This window comes from Varroa destructor, unplaced genomic scaffold, assembly GCF_002443255.2.
Source record: "Varroa destructor unplaced genomic scaffold, Vdes_3.0 BEIS01000007.1, whole genome shotgun sequence".
NCBI lineage: Eukaryota > Metazoa > Arthropoda > Arachnida > Mesostigmata > Varroidae > Varroa > Varroa destructor.
This window is the reverse complement of record NW_019211460.1, coordinates 14,256,850-14,281,721: the sequence shown is the minus strand read 5'-3', so window position 1 is coordinate 14,281,721 and position 24,872 is coordinate 14,256,850. Positions and strand designations below refer to the sequence as shown.

Genomic DNA, 24,872 nt, shown 5'->3' with positions numbered 1-24,872 from the left:
GCCCGCTGACATCGAATGGGCATTCATCATGTGAAGACAGGGACCCTGGGGGCGCTTTTCACGGATGGAGGGAGTGGCTGATAGCGGAAAGTGTGTGGGCGACTCCAGCAGATCACAGTAGTAGTAGGAGCTGCGCTGGTGTTTCGTGATTAGGTCCATCAAAATAGAACGCTGTTTGCACCCACAATTTTTATGAATGACAGAACGGCAAAGTCCTTGCCGGAAGGACAAGCAGCCTACTGAGAAGGCAACACTATCCGAGCAATCGGATGGTGCGCGCCGCAATTTACGCGATTAAGTTGAAACTGACTTTTGAAATTATAGGGACTAGGAAGTTAGGAATACTTCTAGGGGAGATCGCGCTAAGGAAAGTAAACTGCGGACTACAAATAACTTTTATATTTAGTAATCAATTTACTTCATAGCGAGCTCCCCATTTGATTTCAGCATTCAACGAGCAAGAGCAAAAGAAACTATTGCTACACACGAAATTTGAAACTTCTTCAAAGTTACTAAGACCGGCCGATATGGATCCAAGTTAGTTATGACTTGAGAAAGCTAGTGGCGGGTATTAGCCAAGCATATATAGTGGTATATTATTTGGATATATTCAAGAGTTAACTACACATTCTAATGGAAAGAAGATGCGAGCCAATACCGACCTTCGCAACAACAAGTTATCGTACGTTTTTATACTCGAGGTGTTTTTCGTCCCGCCGAAAGTTCACATGAAGCTGTTGTAAGCATCGCGCGATTTTGCTAAATGGCATTAATAGTAAAGAAAGTAGTAAAAGTATTTGTTCAGCAAAGGCAGTTTGAAGTAAAACTAATATATAACTAAATAAAGTAGACATCAAATTACGCGGGTAAAGACTAGCAGTCAGGAGTGACCTGGGCAGAAATAGCAGCCATTTCGAAACAAGGAATGGAGCCAAGATGATAGTGACACTAAGTTCTGCCTGATGTTCCCTTTTCCCAGTCTATTTAGTATCATAGTAACAACAACCGTGGCAACAGTAGCAAACAAAAGCCAATTTTAATGTCTGGCCCCAAGGGCTAGAATAAAAATGGAGGGAAAAAGTATGTTTTATTGCAAAGCAACCCTATATATATGCACTACGTAAAAACAAATACCATTTGTAAAATTGTATGTCTCTGGCCGATCCTGATATCCGCATCACTGAGCAATGCTCAATGTAATTGTCTCCTATTTTCGAGGCTAATTTCCTTCAGATGACACCTTTGGTAGAAAACGTAATGTTGATACTGCATCTTTACTTAGCCGTAACTAAAATCACTCCAAAGCCGTGTTGTGTTTCTGACTTATGATTTATCTAAGCTAATGTAGTCGACTTTTATGGAATATGGCCTATCTGCAACATTTATGTAGAGCGTATTCAGGCAGAGGTAGCAAAACTTACAGTGAGCGAATATAGACTATTTGAAAAAACCGGGCTTACTATAACGTTGCCATATACGACGTGGCAGGTTCTAATTCGAATAACTTAAGAGCAGATATATCAGATAGATAAAACGGCAATTTTCTTTATCAGTTCTATTGTCTATAACACAAATGTATGCTAAGCCGACGTCTTACATTGACAGTACCTGGCATCCTATCTATTAGTTACTGCTATAAGCAAAGCGGGTACCCATAGGCGCTGATAAAGGGTCTACATAATTCGAATTTATTATTGTCTTGTGTCTTTTGGCTGTTTACCCAACTCAATCGAATAACGGTACGTGCAGCGACTGCTTTATATATCGCGTTTATAATCTAGCGATAAGTAATTTATACGCTTTATCGCTCAAGCGCTCATTCTCTAACGACCAATCTATTATCATTAATCACTCCGTAGAATTGTGCATAACGTTTTACAAGACTGAATAATTTACCTGATGAAAAGGCATGTTCAACGGAGATCTTAGTGCAATGGAGAAGACAATGAGGCATATAAATGATGGCAATCTATAGCAAGCCACAATTTTTACGCAGCCGACCGTTCAAAGCGTACAGGCTCAGTCTACGATAGCATGTAACTAACATTCAAATGAGTATTTTTACCTGAACCAATTTTATTTAACTTTAATTTAAGATCGGTCAATAAAAGCTGTATGCAGTTGAAACCCCTCCTTAGCCGGACATCAATTATCTGTATCAGAATAAGGGCATCATGTCTAAATAAGACTAGTTAATTATGTGAAGGACATCTTTAGCGTATTGCAGCTATGGAGCAAAGAACGAAGACTATTTGAGGACTGAGCGTGGTGCTTTTGGGTGCTATTGCCCCGGAAAATAATTCGGTGAGTAGCAGTAGAAAAATGTATACGGCGTGCGGAAACTTACGGGTTTCTCGGGATTGATACATGTTTGCCTGCGTTCGATAACTTTCGAGTTTCTTCAAGTAGAATTCACCAAACACGGTCCATAGAAAACATTTCCAGAATGACTGCGTTTTTTCTAAGAAAAAAAAAGATGTTTGGCGAGTACTCTGTCCATGGACAGACGAAAAATATATTTAACTTGACAGAGAACACAGTTAGGAAACTTAGCCGTAATCTATGATTTTAGTTTGGAAAGCATGGTTCTTGGCGAAATCGATTTAGGATTGAGCTTCTAATTCGTAAAACGGCAGCAGCGGAACATATTTTTGTCGTAATGCTTCGATGTTGGCCATCCCTAACTAGTATCTTGCCCAGTTGGGGATGGCCAGTAATAGTAGTATAACAATAATCTGTCCTCTGCAAATCGTCGTTATCATCTTTGCGGCGCTTAATTTTGAACTCGGAACCCCGCAATTAAACAGAATTTACGGCTAACATTTGAAAAGTTCAAAGGAATCATCAATTACGTGCGTGCACTTCAAATATCAGAATCGGAACCCAATTACAGATAGGAAAACAAGGTGCTAAGCCATTGTAGCATTCTATGTCGCATACGTTTGTGACAGACTACACGAAAAAGGAGTTCACAGGATCTGTTCGAAATTGAAGCATCCACTCGAAACTAAATTTGACGGGCGAATTTTACATTTTTACTCCGCTAAACCAGCCCGTCGTTATCGGGCCATAATAGATTATACTTAGGACGGGTGGTGATGTTAACTTAAATGGCTCTAAATCCTATAGGAAAACTCATAAAGCATTGGCTGATATTTACTTCCATCCATCGTGCTTCGTCGTTCATCGACTGACCACAACATTGTTGCTTTCGAATGTATTCTAGCGGAACAACAAACTGTTATTGGTTACGTTCTTACGCTAATAAGCACCGTATTGTCATTCGGCCTTTCATTGTGTGAGTTTCACGATAGCCATTACTTTGCAACAAACAGCCAGCGGTTAGTGCATTTATCGGTGTGATTTCCACCGTTATGAACAGGGAACAGCTAAGCTTCACCAACCTCGGCCACAAACTGAGATGGGCTATATTCGACGCCCGAAGACCCCTGACGCCCCGTTTCGCAGCTCCCCTTGAGACAAAAAGAACAAGCGATATCGACATTTCGAAGATCCAACACACGCCAGGATTATTTATTTCTAATGAAGAGCGACAACTGTCCGTACCTGTTACACACCTCTCACAGCGTTGCTAATAGGACAACACCTCATGCGGCCACTTTCTAGAAGTCTGAAGTGACAGTAGAGCTATAGCCTTTTCGCGTGCTGCGTGAGAAGCGATGACGCATGGAAAACTGCGACAGCTAAGTACATCTCAAGTTCCAATAGCGGAACAGAGCGGAGCGGATTAAGAAACAGAACTTCGCTAGAGATATAAAGAATCGGATTTGTATGTGGTATGTGCTACGTTGTCATTATCGTAACTCATCATTAGTGTTTGGTTAAATCGCAGCAGGGGCGAGGTATCTGGAGAGGATTAGGCGAAGTAAAACAATCATTATTTGTTTAGAATCATTTTACGAAGATTTTTCAGACGACCTATGATGCATTAAAGAATATCTTAACTTCTAAGTTCTTTCCGCTTCTGTGAAGAAGGAGTCACCTTTTGGCAGACACCGTGGTATAGCGAAAATACAGATGGCTGATTAAAAATCGGTTCCTTTATTCCTTGCTGAATAAGTCTAGATAAAATAAATACTTATGGCTATTAATTGTTATTTATTATCGTTATGAAACGAAGTGTAAGTGTTGAGTCCAATGTTAGTTCCAATCCAATTTAATAATCACAAGGTACCATAAAGTCATATTAATGGTAAAAGTAATAATGATAGGTGAGATACTAACTTCCGGTAACTAGCATCACTCTGAAAGCGCTTTCGGCCCATATGACGATGCAAATATAAAAACACATATGCTCGTACCGATCTATTTGCCTTACATTACGCAGCAGAGCAACGAAGACATGCCATGTAGTTGTTTATAAAGTGTACGTAATATAACTTATATCGCAGAAACGATAGCGTAGATAGATATGGAAAAAGGACGGTTTCACTCATAGCATAGGTAGTTGGGCATACGTGTAAACAGAGTGAGGCTAGGGGCCGTTGTACACTCGTCAAAAGGTAGACCGCTGACTTCTAAGTCGAAGATAAATAAAACTTGAACAATGCAGATACTCAGGTGAAATTCTACAGCAAACAATAAATTAATTTGAATAAAACACATCCCGCCTCCGCGGTAACGGCCCACCACCCCCGTAGGACGTGTCATTGTTTTTTCTATTTTACTCACCGTGATTACCACATAGAAGATGTCATTTCGGCATAGCCCTTTATCTACCCGTCGTGATCCTGAAGAAGGAATGGGCGCTGATCATAAACGTGACAAACATGTAGCGTCCTTGATTTGTTTACACAAACCATTATTTGATAAAATATACATTACAAACCATGTCCTTTTCCAATGTACGTTCGTTCTATCATTCCAGCGCCAGCACTACCGAGGCGCATACAGCCATGGCATTCTGCCGGCAATATGCCCTATTCATAAGTAAGTAACTGATTCGTTCTGTATTATGAGGTATTATCTAGGCGTCATAAGTTAAATTCGACCGTTCACGCCGGCCTCTCTATATATAGGCAAGTCAAAATAAAATCGCTGCCTGCATTAAATTTCTACATAAAAACATGCACTTACCATCTAAAACAGTAATACAAACAGGACGTTGACGACTCTAACTCTTGCAGGGTTGATTTCTTACCGCCTTTAGAAATCAGCTTCTATGAGATGCTCAATCTACATTCGGATTCACAGTAACAATATTGATAATGATAGAATAACAAAGAGAAGTCTTAGTAAAAATACTTCCGCCTCTTCTCGACTGCCCGAATATAACGCTCTTTAGAGTAGAAACGTTCAGCAATCGAAATCAACGTATAAAATAAAAAGAATGGTGAAGGCCGAATCGAGACAAGAGCAAATGTTGTCCAGTTGGTGATCCCTATGCTACAAACAAGTAAAAACGCCGTGTATAGCGTACCGACTGTAAAAGAGTTTCAGATGCTCAAGTCCCTTTAGGTAGATGGCTTGTATTTCTAGTAACACTACTCAAAGCATTGCAATAACGTTATGGCTAACATTCGTTCAGGTGCTCTTTATAAACTGAAATCTTAATTATATAAAAACCAGGACATGGATGCGGGTAACTTTTTGTCATCAATTTATCCGCAATGAAAAACAGACCATCCAAAAAAAATAATTCGTCATAGGCTGCTTGCATGGTAGGGGTAGATTTGTTTTGGCAACTAAAACCTTGAACACGGTAGCGCCGTGCATGTAAAACGCACCGTACTGCAATTTCTAATAACAAATTAATAGCCATATCCTCCATAAGATCTCGCGATGAACGATGGCGATCCCAGAGATACAGGTATTCCAACAGGCAGTATCACGCCCGAAACAGCTATTGGTTTAGGCCGAAGAGGTTTGGACTTGCTAATGTACACTTTTTTCCCATAAATCGGCTGTCCTCGCTGGTATGCCAATTCAGGCATGTAGAACCCTCCGGTTAGGGTTCGAGCTCTTTCAAATGGCTTATCGATAGCAGGAGCAAAGAGGCTTGGTTTCCCGTCGTCGTAATCAGTAGGATCCAACAGCTGGTACGCTAAGGAATCTTTCAAGTAGGCCGATATCAATTTATAACCTTCTTGCCCGTGATGCGTGATGAGCCTATGCAGGTTTGGAATGGGTAGTGGCTTAAATATAGGCGCTGTCCTGACTTGTGCGTCGTGATAGTACTCGCTGTTGGCAGTCGCTGGGTGTAGCATCATCGCTGATGTGAGGAGCATCTGAGGAAGCGTAAGATTGAGTCATTTTTATTTCAAACATAACTTTTACAAGCGCAAATCGCCGTAATAGCTATATCATTCGTTTATTCGGGATACGAGGTTATGACCAGGTAAGAAAATCTACAGAAAATCTGGTCTAAGGGTAATAATATGGTTCTAGTTAGCAAGTCTATCGGACTTTGCATAACTCAATAAAGGGCATAGAGCGCTTATTAGTTGGAGAGGCTTTTCACGGTATGGTTGCTCATACCTATAGAAGAGCTTACTAACTGGTTTAGGCTTGTTACTTATTTTTGTTATATAGAGATTGGGTTGACAACGCTTGATTTAGTTCGTTTACTTATTGGGTGCAGTGAATGTATATTGATGCATTTCGTTCTAAATGAAGGCCGTGAAAAGGAATCGGTAACAATACAGTAACGTTCTACGACTGAAAAGACTCAGAATGTCATCGTATATAATGTATAGTCTAAATGCTCAAGTGTTTTACGCTTGATACTGTTGGCCAATGGTGCTTCATAGGGAACGCTCTCAATTTGTGTGTAGTAACAAATATATGTAACAGTATATTACATAGGCGAATGCGACTAGATGTTGATAAGATCTACCAGCGTGAATAATAGGTACAGCCTACCGTCCTATCGGCTTAAGGTATATTTATCATTCAGCAGGAGACAGCATAAAACGATTATCTGGATGTTCTTTCGATTTCGTTTTAACGTACTACATATATAGGAAGAGCTTCCGGTAAATAATTTCGAATTTCGTTATCGGTTCGCGATAACAAAACTATTTTAATTAGAAAACCACAATTGACGGCTGTTGAAGATAACGATCACATAGTAATACGAAGTGGATCTTCAATGTAGTGGCAGCTGGGTTTGATCGGCCGTAGCAGGTACAAATCGATCGAAATGCCCTGCCAACAGTACAATGGATGCGCGCTCTAATATACATGAATGAAGAATTTTATTATAGCATTTTCGAGGTTATGCCGAGGCTGAAAGTATATCAATGTATCCATTGCAGCTTATCATGGAATCTATGGATTTATTATGCAAACATTATCCCTTAAACTAGAAAACTGCACAAGTAGTATGAAGAAATGTTTTGAATTTATGTTTCAACGCACCATTTCTTAGGACAATAATTCTTAACAACCAACCAAATTTTATATATAATTCTCGGTACGGATAAATCGCCTAACGCCAGTTTGGCGGTAGGTCGCTTTTATGAGCGACCTATGAGAGTTAGAACGCGCCATAGTCAGTAAGTATGCTAATAAATAAATTACATTAAGCGCCATCGCCTTAGTAAAGGTACGTAATATTCACGATCGGTGTTGTAGAGGTTTTTCAGCTTGAAACAAGTCGTAAGACCGAGGGCAGGGAGAACTTAAGCCGTATTTACGTTTCACTTCCGTCGAGCGTCCATGATATGAAGCAGCATGTCAGGCCAATACTGCAGGAAAATGTATTCTTTGCGTAACATATGACCACATGAGAACAAAATTAGATCGACTTGAAATCTATCCAGATTGGGGATCATTAAAAATCCTGTCAGTTGCCACCAACTTGTCTTAATCTCACCGTCAAGACGTCGACATAGCAAACCATGGCGGTCAAGTCACACGTCCGTTGCAAAGCGTTGCTGTTTTGCTTTATTATAAACGTGTCCTTACACGGTTACCTTCGACTCGAACTCACACAACACCAGCGGCACAGTCAATCCCGTTACGAACCGTTGCCAGGTGGCGAACCTGGACAACATAGGCAAATTCTAGCTAAGCACGCTAACTAAAGTCGACAAGTCGGAATGAAATGAGAACAGTGACGCGACGGGGCGTGGGGGGGTTCGCACATTATTTTGACCACTGCTCGCTCGCCAATATTCGCCATAGCACGCATCACGATCGCCAATGCTGTCTGGATCCCACTGGGGTAAGGGAAGATGGCAAGCTAATCCGCACACATGGATGCTCAACGTACCCGTTTGCCTGACAATAACGACCCTATGGTTAAAAGTCGTAGAAACGCGAAAACTATGGATTTTTAAAATGATGGAAACAACGAGATACATCTGTAGACCAGCGCACAGAACAAAACACAAATGGAGACGTCATACAGAGGTTGCTATCAGAGACATTGAGTACAAAAAATAAGCCTAAACCGGTGCGAGATATTTACCATTCCATCGATCGGATTGTTTCCTACGGGCTGAGCGATTATCACGAACGAGACAGAAGAAAAGTGCAACTCGGTTGCCGGCAGTCGGATCGTAGCTATCAAGCCACGAGACGACAGTCACTCCCAGACTAATATCAAAGTGTCATTCCTATACTCCATTAGTTACAAATAATAAAGTTACCCGTCAATACTAGTTTAGGACATCGGCGTAATTCAAATGCAATGAATAAAATACAAAGACCTTCCCGCGGCAGATTTTACGATGGGACAGCACCAATGAATGTGACGAAAATCGCGTGCGACGGCTCTCCAGTTAATAGCTTCGACACAAGACAAAATGGCGGCTATTCCCATGACGAAACGATCCCTAGGCGACGGTTTTGCCTGTGCAGAGCCCGTCGTCATACACCATAGTTGCTTCCTCTACATAAAGATATATCAATAATGACGCCGTTATAATAAGTAATGTAATATATATAATAAGTAATATTATAATAAGTAATGACGCCGATAGTACAACTTACGGCAGTTGCAAATAAGCTAAGTCAATGGCAAACAATTCCCAGACTCTTTGCGTGAGCCTGGTGTCTCACCGATCCGTGGTTTTCCGACGTGCTGGGGCAATCGGTTCATGAAAAAAGTAACAGCAAAGAAGAACGATCGCACATTTACTGCTGTCACCTATGTAGTCTAAATTGTTTCGGTTCGAAATAGGCACTTATCGTACCTTGAACGACATTGGTGGAAAAAATTTGAGGTCATAGTCGGCTTATATATGTCTATATAATAATCTCCAGTTCTTTACTGTTTTTTTGTAAACAATGACAATAGAACCTAGTATATAAATCGTTTGTGTTGTGAATAAGAAAAGCAACAAAAGAAAGGCTTCATACAAATGACTGTAGCATGAGCGTAAACCGCTCCATAATAGTAACTAATTTATTGGTAAACAATACATATCAATCGAAAACATACGAGAATATAGAACGGGCAACTTGTGTAATAGCATCTATGCGATGGCCTATACAATATTCTGCAACGGCAGCCTTTAGAAACAGAAAAACATCAATCAGACAATTCTTACTATATCGGGAACCGGACACCAGTCATCACCATTAGATTGCGCAATTTACTACTAAAAAATAGTGCAAGCGAGCTTTGGTCAGGGATGCTTGCAAGCTTTACATATATTAGTCAATTTTTTTTAATATCTACAAGCTAAAAGGGAGTGTCATTTTGTTTGCTTTTTGATCTGATCCGGCGTTTGAGGTGCTACTCTAAAGGTAGTTTGACCTTGTACTTAGTAAATTGTTAATCCAGGGAACAAAGCAACCTTCTGACTAATGTTGTAAGTCTATGCAGGAGCCTGAGGGAGAAATCTGAATAGAAGGTTGTTTTAGCGTTTCGTTTGGGTATCAGTTCAGCTTTTTGCTCATAAAGCGAAGCTGAACCACCAGTCTAATTTTGGAAATCGTGACTTTCGTTCTTGCCCGCACGGCAAGAAGAATGACTGTTTCGGTGGCCCTTCGTAATCGATGATACCTCTAGCTTAAACGATTAGTTGGCTCAATCATGACTAAGAAATATGTAATGATACGGTTTATTTACATAATTAGCATTATTTCAATTCAAATCATACGATTCATTCGGATCGTTTTATATATATGACCCATCTTGCTACAGGATGATAAATGCTGACCGTATGGGAACTATTCTAAATCATGATCTGGCACAGCAGCTAAACCCGATGACATGATAATTATGGGAAAAAAATTATAGGTATCGAAACAAACATAAAAATCATAGTAAGAGTAAAATGAGTTAGCTGAACATATCGACGCGCGCATCGATTCCTGTAAGAGCTCCGTAGTGGGGGGTATGTTTTTGGGGTTAGACTAATATACATGAGCAGAAAATAGGAAATCACATTTAATCATTATCGGCACACTATCAAATGGGCACTAGCTTAAAGAAAGATACTAAACTTAACACTTACAAAAGTGAGTCAAAGATTGACTCGAATAATGTACGACGGAAGTCAGCCGGCATATCCGACAACGTCGCGGGCACAGAATCAACACTAGCTATTTTCGTTTCTGTTCCTTTTCATACAAAAACAATAGACGACATCACCTTTTTCCTATACTCGAATACTTAACAATAATATGTATTTCATTGATCGCTCTCCAGGCAACGAGAATGATTGCATTATGAGCCATTCATACTGCTAAAGAATCTATGAACGGCGTCATAGCTCATACCTGTTAGCCCCATTCTATGTTAATCTACCGTATAGCAATAGCGAGCATGAAGACCATATAATGCCTCGGGGTTAAGGCGCATCCTCACATAATCATAGCGAACCCAGTATAGGATTTCCTTTGTTGTCGTATGGGCGCTGCTAGCTTCGGAGGAATACAAAATGCGGACGTACTTAATAGTACTTTGTGACCGCGACGGCAGTAAATAAATGACATTATTAAATAACTGTGACGAATTAAATTAATAGTTCGATACTGATTTGCTTAATCTATATATAAGCGCCCTCTCACACGAGACCTATAGAAAGCATAAATAGTCTTACAGTACAATTCTAACAATAAGTGTGCGTCCATCTGCGAACGTCAAGAGAATATTCGATCTTCGACTCTGATTGTTTTTACCAGCCAATTTGCCCATAACAAAAAATTCATTTTGAATTTGCGCGCCAAATAGTGACCAAAACAATATATCTACGAAGCATAGATGCGCTGTTTACGACTTTTTCTAATAAATACAACTAGCAAAATATAGGAAAATATCTCAAAAGTAAATTTTCGTTTGCGCGCCTTCGCTTGCATGGACGCCTAATTATCTTATTACCTTTTTAAAACATTTGAAAGCAGTTTGGCTTCTACAGCTTCCTGAGAACAAATGTCGGTCGCGAACGTGCCTCCATATTTTTAACGGAAGAATGCAAAGAATTTCTCTTGCAGGGGAATTTCTCATGTCCCATGTAACAGTTATTTATAAACAGGTACTAACATTTCTTGTTTATCATATATGGCATAGGGTATAAAACAAAATAGGGCAACTTTTGCAAACAAAGCTTTGCTCGTTCTCATGCTCTGTGATTACCCTTATAGAATATAACATCTGTGAAGCTTTTCTTTCCAAATGCTACTACGGGATCATATACCAGCTTTGTCTACTGAAGAATCTCTACAGAAGAAGACTCAAATTTACGCCATACCCAGGCTACTGCACAGGTGGACCCAATCAAAGCGTTTCTTAGTTGTAATCAACAAGTTGTTTCGTTTTAAAAACAAAGCTCCAGACTACGACATAACCTATTAATACATAGTTTTTTACACCGAATTTTCATTTTGAGATAACTAATGGCGTTTTTAATGTAATAACAAATGTGCGATCCGATTCTCGGACATAATATCCCGCCACAGTAATTTAACGTCGTCATCTGGGACAGTCGCCTGTGGCTGAAATAGCTGCATTTTATGTAGATGGGATAATAATAAGCATGTGTACCAAGCGAACAGAGGTCTATGCTTGACAAAATCACCGTGTTAGAATTTTGTCTAAATCTCCTGCATGGCAAAAGGAGTCTATCGAGAAAAATGTCGGAATTATGGTTTTCGTAGATATCACACTGCTTAAATAGGCTTTCGTTTAACACATCCAACGCAATGTAGTAGCAATATTTTATTCGTAACGTATATATTATATCACATATGACTTATATATTATATCTTATCGCGAATGTGCACTCATCTAGTGCGATAACAAAGTCACGATAAAATACAAACGATACAGTCACGGCAAAATGGAAAAAAGATTTTTCAGTAAACCATAGTTTGCGAGAGACAGTTTTAAAGGTTTCAAGTTAACTTACACATTTCCCGATCTGGCCAAAAACAGCAAACAGAAGGTCAGCGACTAAAGCTACTTTCTAAGTTGGTTCAAATATGTGTGGTTTTTTAATGTACGAAGGTCTGTTCCTTCTATAAACTTGTTATTATTATTATTATTATAAAACGACGGAAGAGTCTCAGATTTGTAGCTTGTGCATACTTTAAGAACCATTCCTGTTTCTTTTTTTCTCTATTCTCATTACAACAGGCACATGCTGTTTGTATACTATATCGGATTAGAGTATGCTGTTCGAAAGATTCCCTGTGCAACTTTCATAGATCGGATTCAGTGTCTACAATCCCGGGGCAAGCGAAACTGGAACACCAGCTTCAACGATCCCGTGCACAACGGGTATGCCAAGATGGTGGCCGACGAAACCTCCTTGAACTGGAACAGGAGCGATACAAAAACTTAAGATAATTGCTTTGGTTTACATTTCCTGTTCACACCGTGCAGTAGTATCATATTGGTTATAGCCAGAGTTATAGTATGTGCGTTTATAGATAAAATGTCTGTTTGAAGTTAACTTCAGTGATAATTGAATATAAATGAATTGATAAATGAATTGATCAAACGATGAAAAATTGCTTCCGGATATCGTAACTGATAACAATACCTATCCTGTAATAATTTATCGTACATTTGTTAACAAAGTAAGAGCAATTTTTTTTGTAGTGTTTTCATGATATACAGGACTAAAGTTTTCAAATATGTTAACACGCATGAATGTTATAGGATACATATTTAAAAACATAACAAGAATATCAATGACTTACCTAGGGCTAATGGGACTCTGTGATAGGCGTATCCATTATTGTTGCGAGTTACGGGCGTAAGGAAAGGCTTGGAAAGTTTACGTGCATCCGTACTTTCGAAGGCGCGTGAAACAACATTGAATTGACCCTTGCCTACGAAAGGATTAATAGATCCATCGTGGTGGTGCAGTATGTCTGTAGAAACTTCGTTTAAGACATCTCCCAATTGTTTTATCAGTTCTGGTGCTAGGATCGGGCCATTAAGACCGACTTCTTTATGAAATGCAACACGAGGACCCGCTTCATGTATACCGACGTCTTTTGGCAACGGTAAGTAAAAGTCTTTATGAGCCAAGTTGGGTTGAGAAGGATGGTAGCTAGTTTTTCTAGGCGGGGGTCTCTGGAAGCTTTCTTCACCATGAATTCCTTGAGGTTTAGGCAGAGCTTTCACACCAGCTTCTTTCTCTAGTGGGTTGTGCACAGGTTCTGCAGTTTTAAATTTAGCATGGTGTCTAAAATTTTTTGTGTAATGCTGTTGTACTGGTGTGTAAAAATCATGTAAGGGCTCACCTTGTCCGTGAAGAAATGGAGCAGCCTGTCGAACGATAGGTGGCTTCTTTACAGCTATGGATACATTAAGATCAGCACGTTTTGCTGGCACATTAGCATGACCAGGATGTCGGGGGACATACTGGTATCCGTAGTACGTTCCACCACTTAGGCCAAGTTCATAAAGCTTTCCATAGTCATCGAATGGCGCTAAAGGTCCGAACCAAGCAAACGCGCTGCCGACAATTGCCGTCGCCAACACAAGTGTGTACCGGATGAGAAGCATCGTTAGAATGAGCAGAAGTAAAAAGATGTCTTCTTTAGGAAGCCTTGGTTAGCACTTCGAAACAATTGAAGGTAACAAAGGGACACGAGAAGATTCAGCTCGCCAAGGATATTTGCGACTTCATGATTTACTGGCCATTGAACGAACAAACAGTCCGTCGTTTGTACGACACTATAAACAGAAGTAATACTAAAGTGCGCCCCAGCGAGGCTTTCTTTCACTAATGCATATATAACTAGCGTCAACCCTACAATGTATGATTTATTGGTAAATTTAATAGCGAGGGCAAGCATGGTTGATTCTCCGATCAGTTGGATATAGTGAACACCTACGTGGGGCAAGATAGCCTCTATCACATTTCTTCCCATGGCGCTGCTTTCCAACTTGTTCCCGAATTCGCGTCTCTACTCTGGGTTTGCCACGGTCGCGCATGTTACGCGGTTGACGGCGGGACCTCGTCAAAGCTGCTAGCGCGAAAATGTTACGTGAGTAAAGACACCCTGTTGAGCACAGTTCCATATGGGAACAAAGTTGTCGAAAACTTTTTGATCGAAAATTACTGCAGCTATTGCCGTTTCGTGGAAGCGGTGATGTGCGTGTTACGGTATGTCGCTGACTAAGTAATGCTTTTGCCGACGTGATCTGGTCTTACTGCTCGTTTGATAGAAAAGAAGTATTTAGATAAAGCACGCTTAATACCACACTTCTATAATTAACGCTGCTTTCGTCGGAGTCAACTGGAACTTCAGCAGGCTGTTTTTGCGGTGCTTAGATCGAAACTTGCAGTAATAAAGAAAATAGACCTTCATATTTGCCATTTGTATCGTAAGCTAAGTGATGGGTGAAACTTAGTTTCTTTGTACACTCCTTTTTTTTGTTTAGTTTCTCTAAGTTAAACGCTTGGTGGAAAGCCACATTGCGGTATAGTAAATAAATCGAATGATCTTCCGAATCGAATGAAGATACCTGGTTTCATTGATTGCGCGTTAGCAATTAGACTTCAGACTTTTGGTACATTGGCCGCTTTGTAGCTAACGTAATAATTTTCGTATCTAGCTGATGTTATTTCATTACATTAGTCGGCGGTATTTGGTGCCAGCGGATAATAGCCCTGAATGTCGCTCGCTTGTCGGTTCCTGGGAAAGGCCCTAGCGCGTTAAGGCTCGTCACGCGCTTGGCATAAAAACAATAGCCGGAAACATCGTGTTTTCATGAATGAGCGAAGACATGAAAGAAGATTAGCTACGATTGGTTGACAGAAATACCACATATACGAGCTAGTCATCGCCACCGTGATAATAAAACTTTGTTAGGTACCTAATACCAATTGGATATTTATTCTATCTCTGCAAAGAAAAAGGCCCGCTGACAATTCCATGTAACTTCAATGTGTAGTTTTGGCTTTCGAATTGAACAAATGTAATTGCAGTTAACGAAGTACGGAAGCTAAGGCCCATTTATACTGTAGACAATGTCAGGCTTAAGCTCTGGTTACACTCTACTGTAAATTAGCTATAGACGATACAATGCAAGTAAAAGCGCTCACGTCATTCTGCTAAGATCTGTGAGGGGCGACAGGCGAGGGCATGACATAATGTATCACATTTGATGCACTGTATTTTTACTTGCTAAAACAATCGGGGAGGACCATCTTTGAAGACAGGACGCCACCCGCTTGCAGTTGACATTTACATTGGCCTTAACATTTAACACTTACTACTACATATATATTGACTGATTAAGCACTAATGAATCCATTCTACCCAACCTACAGAGTTGGGGGAATTTTCAAATACAGAGCGGGAGCTGAGAAGCAGGAGCGGGTCCCTTTATTAGTTGATCCGAGGAAAGTTGATCCTGTATATTTCGATAATCGTATGAGTATCACATGGTGGCGAACAAATTTTTGGGAGAAGCCTCACTACAACGCCAATCCTATTTGAAGTTTTTTGTTTGTTGATTCGTTTGTCCAATTTGAATGTAAAAATAAAACGCTTTCTCAATTTATTATTAAATAAATTTATTGCCAGGCTATAGTACAATGTCGTCGCAATAGAATGTAATGAATTCTGTCGTTGCAAAAATCAGCGGTTTAGGTTATGTCAGTAGTAGGGCATAGCTCAGGTCAAAGTCGGTTTTCATTCTCAACGCAGGACCGTAGTGCCCGACGCTGATTTCGCATGGTTTTACGCAAACGTATCGTGAAGAATTAGTACAATATTAAAACCTTAAGGACTAAACCGGATTGTTTTTTGTCAATTGATAATTATCTTCCAGGTTAGACATAGATGAAAATTATAAGAAAATCATAAGGAGCAGTGCTCATGATGTCTTCTGCGGCGGGTTCAGTCGTGGGTCCACGGAAGCAAACCAACAAACCATTCTATTAAATAGCAAAATATTCAGTAACGTATACAGCCAACTAAAACACTTAATGATTATGAATCAAGACGCCCGCGAGACGAAATTTCATCTTTCGTCCCCATAATATGGCATTAAATGTTATCTACGGATCTATAGTTATATGTCCAACCGGCTTTTGAAGTCTTCCTTTCGCCGTACAATGATTGTACCTGCGAGAAGACCCAAGATTCAGGATAGTTTGTACCGGTATGCTCGTTAGGCATACAGTTTGTATATTATGTATGTATATATATCGGTGTACGCACATCAAACGCATGATTGACGTCACGCAGAGCGTCGAAAAACGAAAATAATGAAAAAAATGACACAAAACGTACCATTGCGCATTACCATTACATATGCAATGGCTTTCTACCCAGCAAAAATCAGCTGAAAGGTCTGGACAGCAACCGCTTAAAATTGTACTTCGTTATTACAATGTGTCCCTGCCGCAATAATGTACCTCCAGGCTTTCGATCTTTTAAAGGAATGAAGCGGAATCACGCCTTGGGGTGTTGCAAAAGCTAGTTAAACGTGCTGCAAGCAAGCAATGGACCGCAGGGTGGTGGATCACAAATATATATATGTGTACCTTCCGTGAACACACCTGTCTACGGGAGGTTGGATGGCCACTAAACGTTTTCCGTTGTTTTCCGCATACATTATATGATAATATATTAGGGCACGCTAGCAAACAAAGATGGAATACGTTCGAATTATTTGTGTAGATAGTGACTTCCTGTTTATCCTTATCGTGATCTTTTTGTTATACAATATAGTAATGTTATTAAACGATTCAGGCGCACGCGCACGTTTTTATGTATTACAAAATAAGATTGGCGTTCAGTCTAATGCGGGGCAGTTAATTATTCTCTAGCTATCTAGACATCTTTAGTCATTATGTATTGGTGCTTATCGATATGCACATATATACAGAGCATTTCCTTCTACTGTATCTGGCTGTTGAAGAAAAACGACGTTCGCTATCATTGAACGTATTCATGGCCATTTTTAGCGGCGCCATTTTCGTCACTCGATAGGTCATCATGTAACGAAAACTAAATTCTGCTAAGTTCCAAGTTTTTCCTGTGTCTAGTCCCCAGCAGCAGAACAGGCTGGAGGCCTAAAGTCGCATCGACCGCTGTCTAACTGACGTGCCACGATTTATAGCAGTCATCTGGACCGCTTCGCCATTGCGAGTAGGTGATGCATTGTCTGTCAAACGCGCCTGTCGAAGCCATTGTGCACGCTCCAATATAGGCCATATGTAGACGGTAGGGTGAAGCATGGACTTCCACTTTCAGGGCCGAAGGCACCAGGCGAGAAACATCAGCGATTATACGCTCCCGCAGGCCCGACAGTAATGTTAGACCACCTACAAAATAAAAGAAAGATTTCGGTGAATGGGTTAGAATCGACGTGCTTTCTTTTGAAGTAATGCAAACGTGTGCAATAGTTAGCGTGTTAATTGATTGAGCTACAAAAATGAAAGCCCTGTAGACTTACCACTGAGATAAATGCTCCGCGCCATCTGCTTTCGCATATCAATCGAATTTTGCATAATGGCCTTCGCGATGAGTTTGCTGAGGCCTGGGCAATCCAAGCCCCACATCTGAGGCTGGAATAAACCTTCTGCTACCGAAAAACGCGCTTGGTCCAGTTCGATAACTGGGTCCGCCCCTGTTAAAAGCGTCAAACCAGACAGTTGGACAGCTTTTGAAAAGGAAGTAGGATTCGAATTGAATTGTTGTAATTCGGAGACATAGTCAGGCGCGACGTAACACAGTTCTTGAAATATGTGCCGTAACATATATACGTCCAATGGATTAAACAAAGACACCTGCAAAATAAATCAAAGTGTCAATCCTGACGTACGCGAAATGTTTCTTCCTACCAATGACAGCACTTCCTGTCGAATTGTTTCTCGAGCCGCTACCAACGATTCGCTACGACGCGTGTCGTCGTCATCTTATTCTTTTGATACATACCCTTTTCTGGGCTAGTTCATGCGCGAGGTTTTGAATAATTTTTTGGTCTCCATTGAGTAGCCGGGAAACACCGGAGTCAACTACGTAGCCGTCAGCGATTGGCAAGATGTCAAGACGGTTGCCAATATCCACTACGATCCCTGATGTCGTATTGTATGCGTAGAGCGCACAAATAGCTTGATGTGTAATATTCAAACCTTTGACACCCAGATCCTCCAAGAAGAACTTAGCAATTGCTGCTTGCGTCGATAGACTATATGTCTGTGGAAGGATGACCTGCATGAGCACCAGAAAACGTATTCGTTATCCTAAGAGGAACATAAGGATAATAACGAATTAATAATAAAATATTGCTATAACTCATCGTGTGATTTTTCGGCTCCGCGAATATGAGCCAATTGATTGCCTAAGTAAGGTACTCCTTTTTTTCCCGTAACTTAATAATTATTATATCCGTTGGATAGCATTCTGAAAGTTTTCAAAGCAGTCCAACCCTCCTCTGTATGTGTTCACCTGAACATTGTATTCTGTCAGCTCTGCCTGACTGAGACGAAGATCCTTAAGAACTTTGTTGACAAGGTGTGTCAAATAGGTTGTGTCCATAGTCAGCTTTGTCACCTTGTCCACGGAGGCCAGAGGAAAGATGAGGCGGCAGTTCTTACGAATCTAAAGGACATATTAAGGCGTAGTTAAACAGAACCAAACGGATTATGTTTAAGGTGCGCACAAGCGTAGATATGTTTATACGCGGCAAAGTAAACAGTTAACTTACGTTTTCGTTGAGCGCATCCTCTCCAAAATACGCCCTTTTTGACGTCTTGTCAATGGCCAAAAAGGATGGGAAGTATACCTGCGATGACATTCATAATTTTGAGACTTCTAGATCATTGAAGGGCGATCAAACAGGAGATTTAAGCTTGATTCTACGGCGTACTGCATTACACATACTCAGTGTTTCTGCTTAGAAAGACGGACAAAGCACTCGCGTCTTACTCAGCCGTTAATCTATGCTTTCGTACACAGGTAGGTTTTTTAGGATAAAAGACTTACGTTGAAACATTCTAAGCCAGCATAATTAAGCTAATAGTGCTTTAATACAAGACTACTCTGATACAACTGTGTTAGTTCATTAGTGGTCCTGGTTAAATTTGCCAAATATGGTTTCATCGTTAGGTAGCTATCTACTGTTTTTCATTCAATTAACCTGCGGTAATGTTGCCTGGTCCATGAGAATGCCGGCGCGAACGGAGCAGGATCCAAGGTCAAGTACAAGACATCTTTTGTGACTGCTCAACGGCCGGCTTGAGGGAACAACAAAGTTAAGCGAGATGTCAGCATGAGCCATCAAATGGCGATACCATTCATCTCGCTCTTTTGTTGAGCTCAACTGAAGTACCGTTGCACTCACGGGACTCGCCGACGCTGCGAGAAGGGAAAAAGTCGCTGTTTATGGTGTGCAACTTTAATTATTCCAATGAGATTCTTGAGAACGATCACTTCATTTTCTACATTTTCCTCCAACGGGGTCAGTATAGGTAACTGAAGTCTTGCTAGGCTATAATAGATAATTATCTTTACTGACGTTGGATTCAAATGGACGGACAACTTTCCTGCATAGAGCAATCCTTTTGCTTACACGAGAAGTCGAGGCCGATACTCCGATCGTCGAGAAGTTGTAGAATACATTTTCCGGTGAGGTCCACCTTTTGTAGCGGTCGTTGAGTAAACTCTCCCTCGAACACGTGGATACGCCCATCTTTGAGGTGTAGAAATTTTTCGCGAAATTTGGAATTAAGCACAATATGCGCATAGCCTTTCATCTCAGGGGGACTTGGCCGCTCTGCTATATCCTGCAAGGTGTACATGTCCTACAAATAGAAAAGACTACCATTTATCGGAAGCCTCTGTCTCTTGAACGCACAGTAATATGTAAAATGAATATAATAAAACTGAACTTAGAAGATTGATTGTACGTTTAGTATATCATGGACGATTTTAATATAAAGGAAAAATATCTTCCGTGACGTTACGATGCATTAACTGTATATGTGCCTTTTTTTTTGCGAAAATAAGATGCGCTCAGAGGACTCTGCAGTTGCTGTCGCAGTTTAAAATTAATCAAATCAAACATTTAAGAAGCAATACGTTAACAGGACTGACGGCCCAATGTTTGTACTTTTCAAGCAAATAAATAGGCTAGAAAGGACAAACAGTCGTGACGATAGCCTACCTTGAGAAGAGGTATCAGTGCCTCACTGCCACAAAGATTCGTCGAACTGAGAGATTTGATCTTTGAGTTTGCCAGTGAATCAAGAGGATCATTGGAATTATCAACAAGAGCCTGAGCTCCAACCACCGTATCGTCGCCGTTTACTGACAAAAGAAAAAAACGACAACAGAGTTATTTTCGACTACGTAGGATGCAAGATATATGCAACATTTATGTAGGCACTTTAGCGGTAATATTTAGGTTTTTGAGGATAATTTGGCACAAATTCTTTCGCTATTCCTAGCACTAAACAAATAGTACTTTTTGATATAATCACAAGGAGACTTTATCATAGCGGTAAGAGCATCGCTGTTGAGATGCAGAAAAAAACATCTGCTGTCATCCAATACCTTCATGATAAATACTAATTACTACCGAGATCCCCGATTGCGTCTTCATTCGACCGGAAGCTATACAATCGAAAATAAACTGCAAATGGCTCGAAAAGTGAGTAGATAAGGGCGCAAAATGTCCTTGCTTATAATCCTAAATTGAACGCAGAAATTCGTAATTGATTCTAAAGGGGAAATATTTGTCACCAACTGAGCTATCAAAATAAGCTCGTCTCTCAGGCCTATTGCATGTTAAGGCTTTTTCAGACCGTTAAACTTTTTTGTTCATGGAACATATGGTAAGAGTTACTGTTGCTAGTAGCATTAGCAACAGTAACTCTTCATTAACCGTGTTTTAACGTTATATGCCAAAATGAACAGCTTCCTACATTTGTCTCATACAGCTGCATGCTAAAACATATGTCTATCTCGATCCGGCGACTAAGACAGTAACCACAAGCACGGAATTACTATTGCCTCAATTCACAGTGGCCATTCATTATAATAATCCACCAATTTTTTTTCCATTTCTTATACCGCATAGACGTCAAAAAAACGTCTCACACGCATTGTTGGGCTACATGAAATTGAAAATGGCGTCGATGGTTGGTATGTGTAGTGACTGTAGTTTTTGACGCTTTATGCAAAAACGGTCAATCATAACGGCTTTAACCCCTTCAACATACTTAAAGATAACAAATTAGGACTAACGTTCAGTTGGGTTAGGCCTTCGAATTGACCCCGCGACGATAAGTTCCCCCGAACGCCGTGCATACACGAAATGCGATATGTAATTTTCGTGTTGCCTGTTTCGTTCTGGCCTTATTTTGTTGTAACTTCGCTCAAGCCGAACTCACCGATGGACTTTAGAGTTCCATTAAGTCGCTCCTCAAGGCGGTTAATATTATCCATTTGACACTGACCAAATCTGCCAAGCGTCACCCTTTCTAACTGATCTTTGAGGGTGGCACTAAAACCTTGTCGGGTTGTTAGTCGAGTTTCTTTCATCTTGAGAGACTTCTCGGACGGGCTTTTGTTTGCAGACTCATGTAGCTTGTCACTTGAAGGCAGCTCCAGCCGCTGTACTGTCAGCGGCTTCATCACTTCTTCCAAGCTCTGTTCTAAAATGCTCTGGAATCGAAAAAATTGATTATACCCACTGCTGAATTGAATGTAACTTTGTTACAAAGTGTTATACTTTGTGGAAACGCACTGATCTTGAAGTCAATGCCGTTCTCACTGTTATAGAACGGTTTACGGCATTCGAAGTAGACGCTGCAGTGTCACGCATCTGTACTCAACGGACGACGACAATCCAATGTACATCAGTTCAAGGAAAAATTACAACAAATCAATCGACAGGACCTGTACAGCAGAGATAGACTGAGACATTTCATTACTACTCAACGCAAGACATCTATTTCGAAAAAGACCTGATATCTAAAGATACCTACTACGCATGAGGTTGACTAGCTTCTGAACATTTCAATTTCCGTAAAAAAACCATTAACTTGTGCTAACTTTTTTTTGTTCTGCCTTTACAACTACATTAGCCTCATAAAACAGAGTTTCTATTGATTTAATTGTGTCAGCTAGTGAATGACCAAAAGCGTAGTGCATTGCACCTTGTTGTTATGAGTGCCCACTCCATGTTGATTTTCCTATAATTGTGTTATCAGTTCGTCACGTCTGCGAACTCAAGCCACGTACACGTACAGCCCGCTGCACGTTAAAGCACGCAGCTGAGCTTCATTTTTCCATGAAGCCTGACGCTGTTTTCATGTTGTCTTGAGAAAGAAAATTTCTAAGTTGTCCCAATCGGATAATTTTCTGGCGGTGTTGGGCGTCACTGCCCGTTAAGGGACTCTTTTGATCGAACCTGAAGCGACTTTTGATCTTTCGCTTCATGGTATCTGAATATTTTGGATTGATTAAGTATAATTACGTATTGCCTAGGTTCGAATCCTTTTTTTTTCGAACAAATACTTGTTTTTTCCAATTACCTGATACACAGTAACAGCTTTTCCACAAGTACTTCAATAAATCTGCAACGTTATCAGCGTCTGTTCATTCTACAGTAGCGTAATAAAAGGATATCATCCCTGGATCATATACACACCAGTCAAATCCTGTTACCTTGCCTACATATTATCTATTATGTGCAATGGCAAGCCTCGATCAGATATTGAACTTCCGATCAGTTACATAGCAATGTGATTTTTTTTGTTATTCCGTTGTACGCTCTATTGAAATACTACCTAATATAAACATTCAAAACCGTTTATTCTTCAAATCCATATAGTCATAAAGCGGCCTGAATATCATCATTCATGGTAAAAACACTGCACTTTTGATATCGCGTTCCGTCCATCGTTGCACTTTACCCACCGAACTGACGTCGGCAAAAAAAATGACGACTCTTATCGTTTAACGTTTCAACAAGCTTTAGCAATGGTTTCCTGTCGCCAAATCTTTCAGAAATCTAGCTCTTACATCTAGCAATTACCTTTCTGCTAGGTGTCCTGTATTGACGTGCATTCAGAACAGCAAAAGGCTTCCGACACAAGAACCCATTCAGGAAGAGAACAATAACAATAACTGCTTAATTAAGCGCAGGCCAGTACAGGCTACGTTAACCTAGGAATAGGGTTCCCAACGGAAATCCACGCTCTGAGCCAGTGTTGGGGCACAATCTTCGTGCCGTAAACATCAGCGTCGTAATACTAGCCATTGGGTGAGCTAGATTTACAAAGCCAGTAATTACGTATTAATAGTTAAGTTAATCGATGCCATGCGGATGATGGATGAGATTGTCGTACCTCTCTAGCAAAAGAAGCTGCACTTTTTCGTGGCGAGGTTAGATTAAACGGTTTAAGTGTAGGCGACGAGTGATCTAGCAGGTGCGACTGTTGACTTAACATTGATACCGTAACAGGATTTAGAAGAGTTACAGCTGGTGAACGTTCCTGTTCGTGTTCGGCTTCTTGGCTGATGTAGGACGTAGACGACACAATTTTACGTCGCGGTGGCGCCGATCGGTGACGAATCTTTTCCAAAACCTATAAATCGCCTACTTGCGTTAGAAGAAATGCCACCAGTCGTTTGAAATTGTACATAGTAAAAAAAGTTCAGCATGTTAACGGGTTCTGCATATACAGATCATCGCAAACAAAATGTCGTTTAAGCACATGTACTAAACACAACACTAGTTTGTGATCAAGACATAAACGGGCGGTAAATGCTGTTTCTACCAGCCAAGTTCACGCGACCACATCGCTGGCCGCGTAACCCGGCAGTCTCCATGCGTATGAGCAACATTTCGAAGGTGTAGCTGTCTAGTACAATTTATCCAAGGTTCAACTGTCCTACGTTGGGTTCATTAGTACAAAACTTTTTGCCTGGTTAACAGTCAAGGCGCAAAATAGGACAACAGAAATTATTGTCCTACCACATTGAAAATGCCAACGAGTGCCAATACGATTTGATGTAGAAGTCGCACCCAATTCAAAAGCTTCATGCAAGAATTGTTATGGGTGTTTGGATACTCTATTACATGTGTCTTTCGACCACAGATTCTATGATACGATGAGGACACTTCGTTACCAAAGAAAATGATTCGGCATAGACTTGTCTTATTTTCCCAGCGATGCGTTAGTCAAGGCTCGAATATTCGAACTTTTTTATTGTCTTATCTCAGTAAACTTACCTTATAGAGGCTTGTAATAAACAGCTAAAGTTTACAAGTAAATATTGTACGCTTCATTACGTTACGCGAAACCCTAGCGGACAATCCCGTTTATACGAAACTTATCACATTATTGGTAAGTGAATACTGTTCTTTTTGCCTTGAGCAAATTCGCAGTTGGCAAGAATTTTAAGTTCTAAAAATATTGCATCGTATACAGTTGCTGAAATAGCCCAACTTAAATTACAACAGCCGTATTGAA

The 24,872-nt window shown here is 40.4% G+C and overlaps 3 protein-coding genes and 1 long non-coding RNA gene across 12 annotated transcripts in view; 1 reads left to right on the top strand and 3 right to left on the bottom strand.

Annotated features, from left to right (window-relative positions):
• The first annotated feature begins 1,523 nt into the window (after positions 1-1,523).
• Positions 1,524-3,519, top strand: LOC147754356 (uncharacterized). 2 transcript variants are annotated; one of them, XR_015317295.1, is made up of 3 exons: positions 1,524-1,739; positions 2,228-2,304; positions 3,383-3,519. It is a non-coding gene; the product is annotated as an uncharacterized LOC147754356 (long non-coding RNA). The 2 variants fall into 2 exon arrangements; XR_015317296.1 differs by having other exon boundaries at positions 2,218-2,304.
• LOC147754355 (uncharacterized) lies at positions 3,499-8,666 on the bottom strand. Of its 2 annotated transcripts, none has more exons than XR_015317294.1 (2): positions 6,883-8,666; positions 3,499-6,248 (listed from the first exon to the last, which is right to left on the bottom strand). XR_015317294.1 is itself a non-coding variant. In XM_086975111.1 (2 exons), the coding sequence occupies exons 1-2, from the start codon at positions 7,862-7,864 to the stop codon at positions 5,772-5,774; spliced, it is 504 nt and encodes a 167-aa protein (XP_086831237.1). In that variant the 5' UTR covers positions 7,865-8,666; the 3' UTR covers positions 3,499-5,771. The 2 variants fall into 2 exon arrangements, 1 of the variants encoding a protein (XP_086831237.1); XM_086975111.1 differs by having other exon boundaries at positions 7,838-8,666.
• A 3,449-nt stretch (positions 8,667-12,115) lies between these two features.
• Positions 12,116-14,494, bottom strand: LOC111254089 (uncharacterized). 2 transcript variants are annotated; one of them, XM_022814591.2, is made up of 3 exons: positions 13,669-14,493; positions 13,120-13,251; positions 12,116-12,730 (listed from the first exon to the last, which is right to left on the bottom strand). In XM_022814591.2, exons 1-3 carry the CDS (start codon positions 13,931-13,933, stop codon positions 12,636-12,638), a joined length of 492 nt encoding a protein of 163 aa, XP_022670326.1. In that variant the 5' UTR covers positions 13,934-14,493; the 3' UTR covers positions 12,116-12,635. The 2 variants fall into 2 exon arrangements, with proteins under 2 accessions (XP_022670326.1, XP_086831236.1); XM_086975110.1 differs by having other exon boundaries at positions 13,120-14,494.
• A 1,442-nt stretch (positions 14,495-15,936) lies between these two features.
• Positions 15,937-24,872, bottom strand: part of LOC111253835 (uncharacterized) — a 32,345-nt gene continuing 23,409 nt past the window's right edge. For all 6 annotated transcript variants that reach the window (XM_022813919.2, XM_086974162.1, XM_086974163.1 and 3 more), the window contains 10 exons: positions 23,745-23,984; positions 21,783-22,056; positions 20,555-20,697; positions 19,961-20,192; positions 19,529-19,746; positions 19,097-19,174; positions 18,838-18,990; positions 18,325-18,600; positions 17,843-18,176; positions 15,937-17,711 (listed from right to left, as the gene is read on the bottom strand). In XM_022813919.2, coding sequence (XP_022669654.1) covers positions 17,482-17,711; positions 17,843-18,176; positions 18,325-18,600; positions 18,838-18,990; positions 19,097-19,174; positions 19,529-19,746; positions 19,961-20,192; positions 20,555-20,697; positions 21,783-22,056; positions 23,745-23,984 — 2,178 coding nt within the window. In that variant the 3' untranslated portion in view covers positions 15,937-17,481. The remainder of the gene's footprint in view (positions 17,712-17,842; positions 18,177-18,324; positions 18,601-18,837; positions 18,991-19,096; positions 19,175-19,528; positions 19,747-19,960; positions 20,193-20,554; positions 20,698-21,782; positions 22,057-23,744; positions 23,985-24,872) is intronic.

Bases quoted from the DNA above. Each gene is read 5' to 3' on its own strand.
- LOC147754355 (XM_086975111.1), bottom strand. From the start codon at position 7,864: ATGGTTTGCTATGTCGACGTCTTGACG. The intron at 6,249-7,837 runs GTGAGATTAAGA...ACGCTTCCTCAG, and splicing joins GCTATGTCGACGTCTTGACG to ATGCTCCTCACATCAGCGAT.
- LOC111254089 (XM_086975110.1), bottom strand. From the start codon at position 13,933: ATGCTTCTCATCCGGTACACACTTGTGTTGGCGACGGCAATTGTCGGC. The intron at 12,731-13,119 runs GTAAGTCATTGA...CTCCTGTTCCAG, and splicing joins CAGAGTCCCATTAGCCCTAG to TTCAAGGAGGTTTCGTCGGC.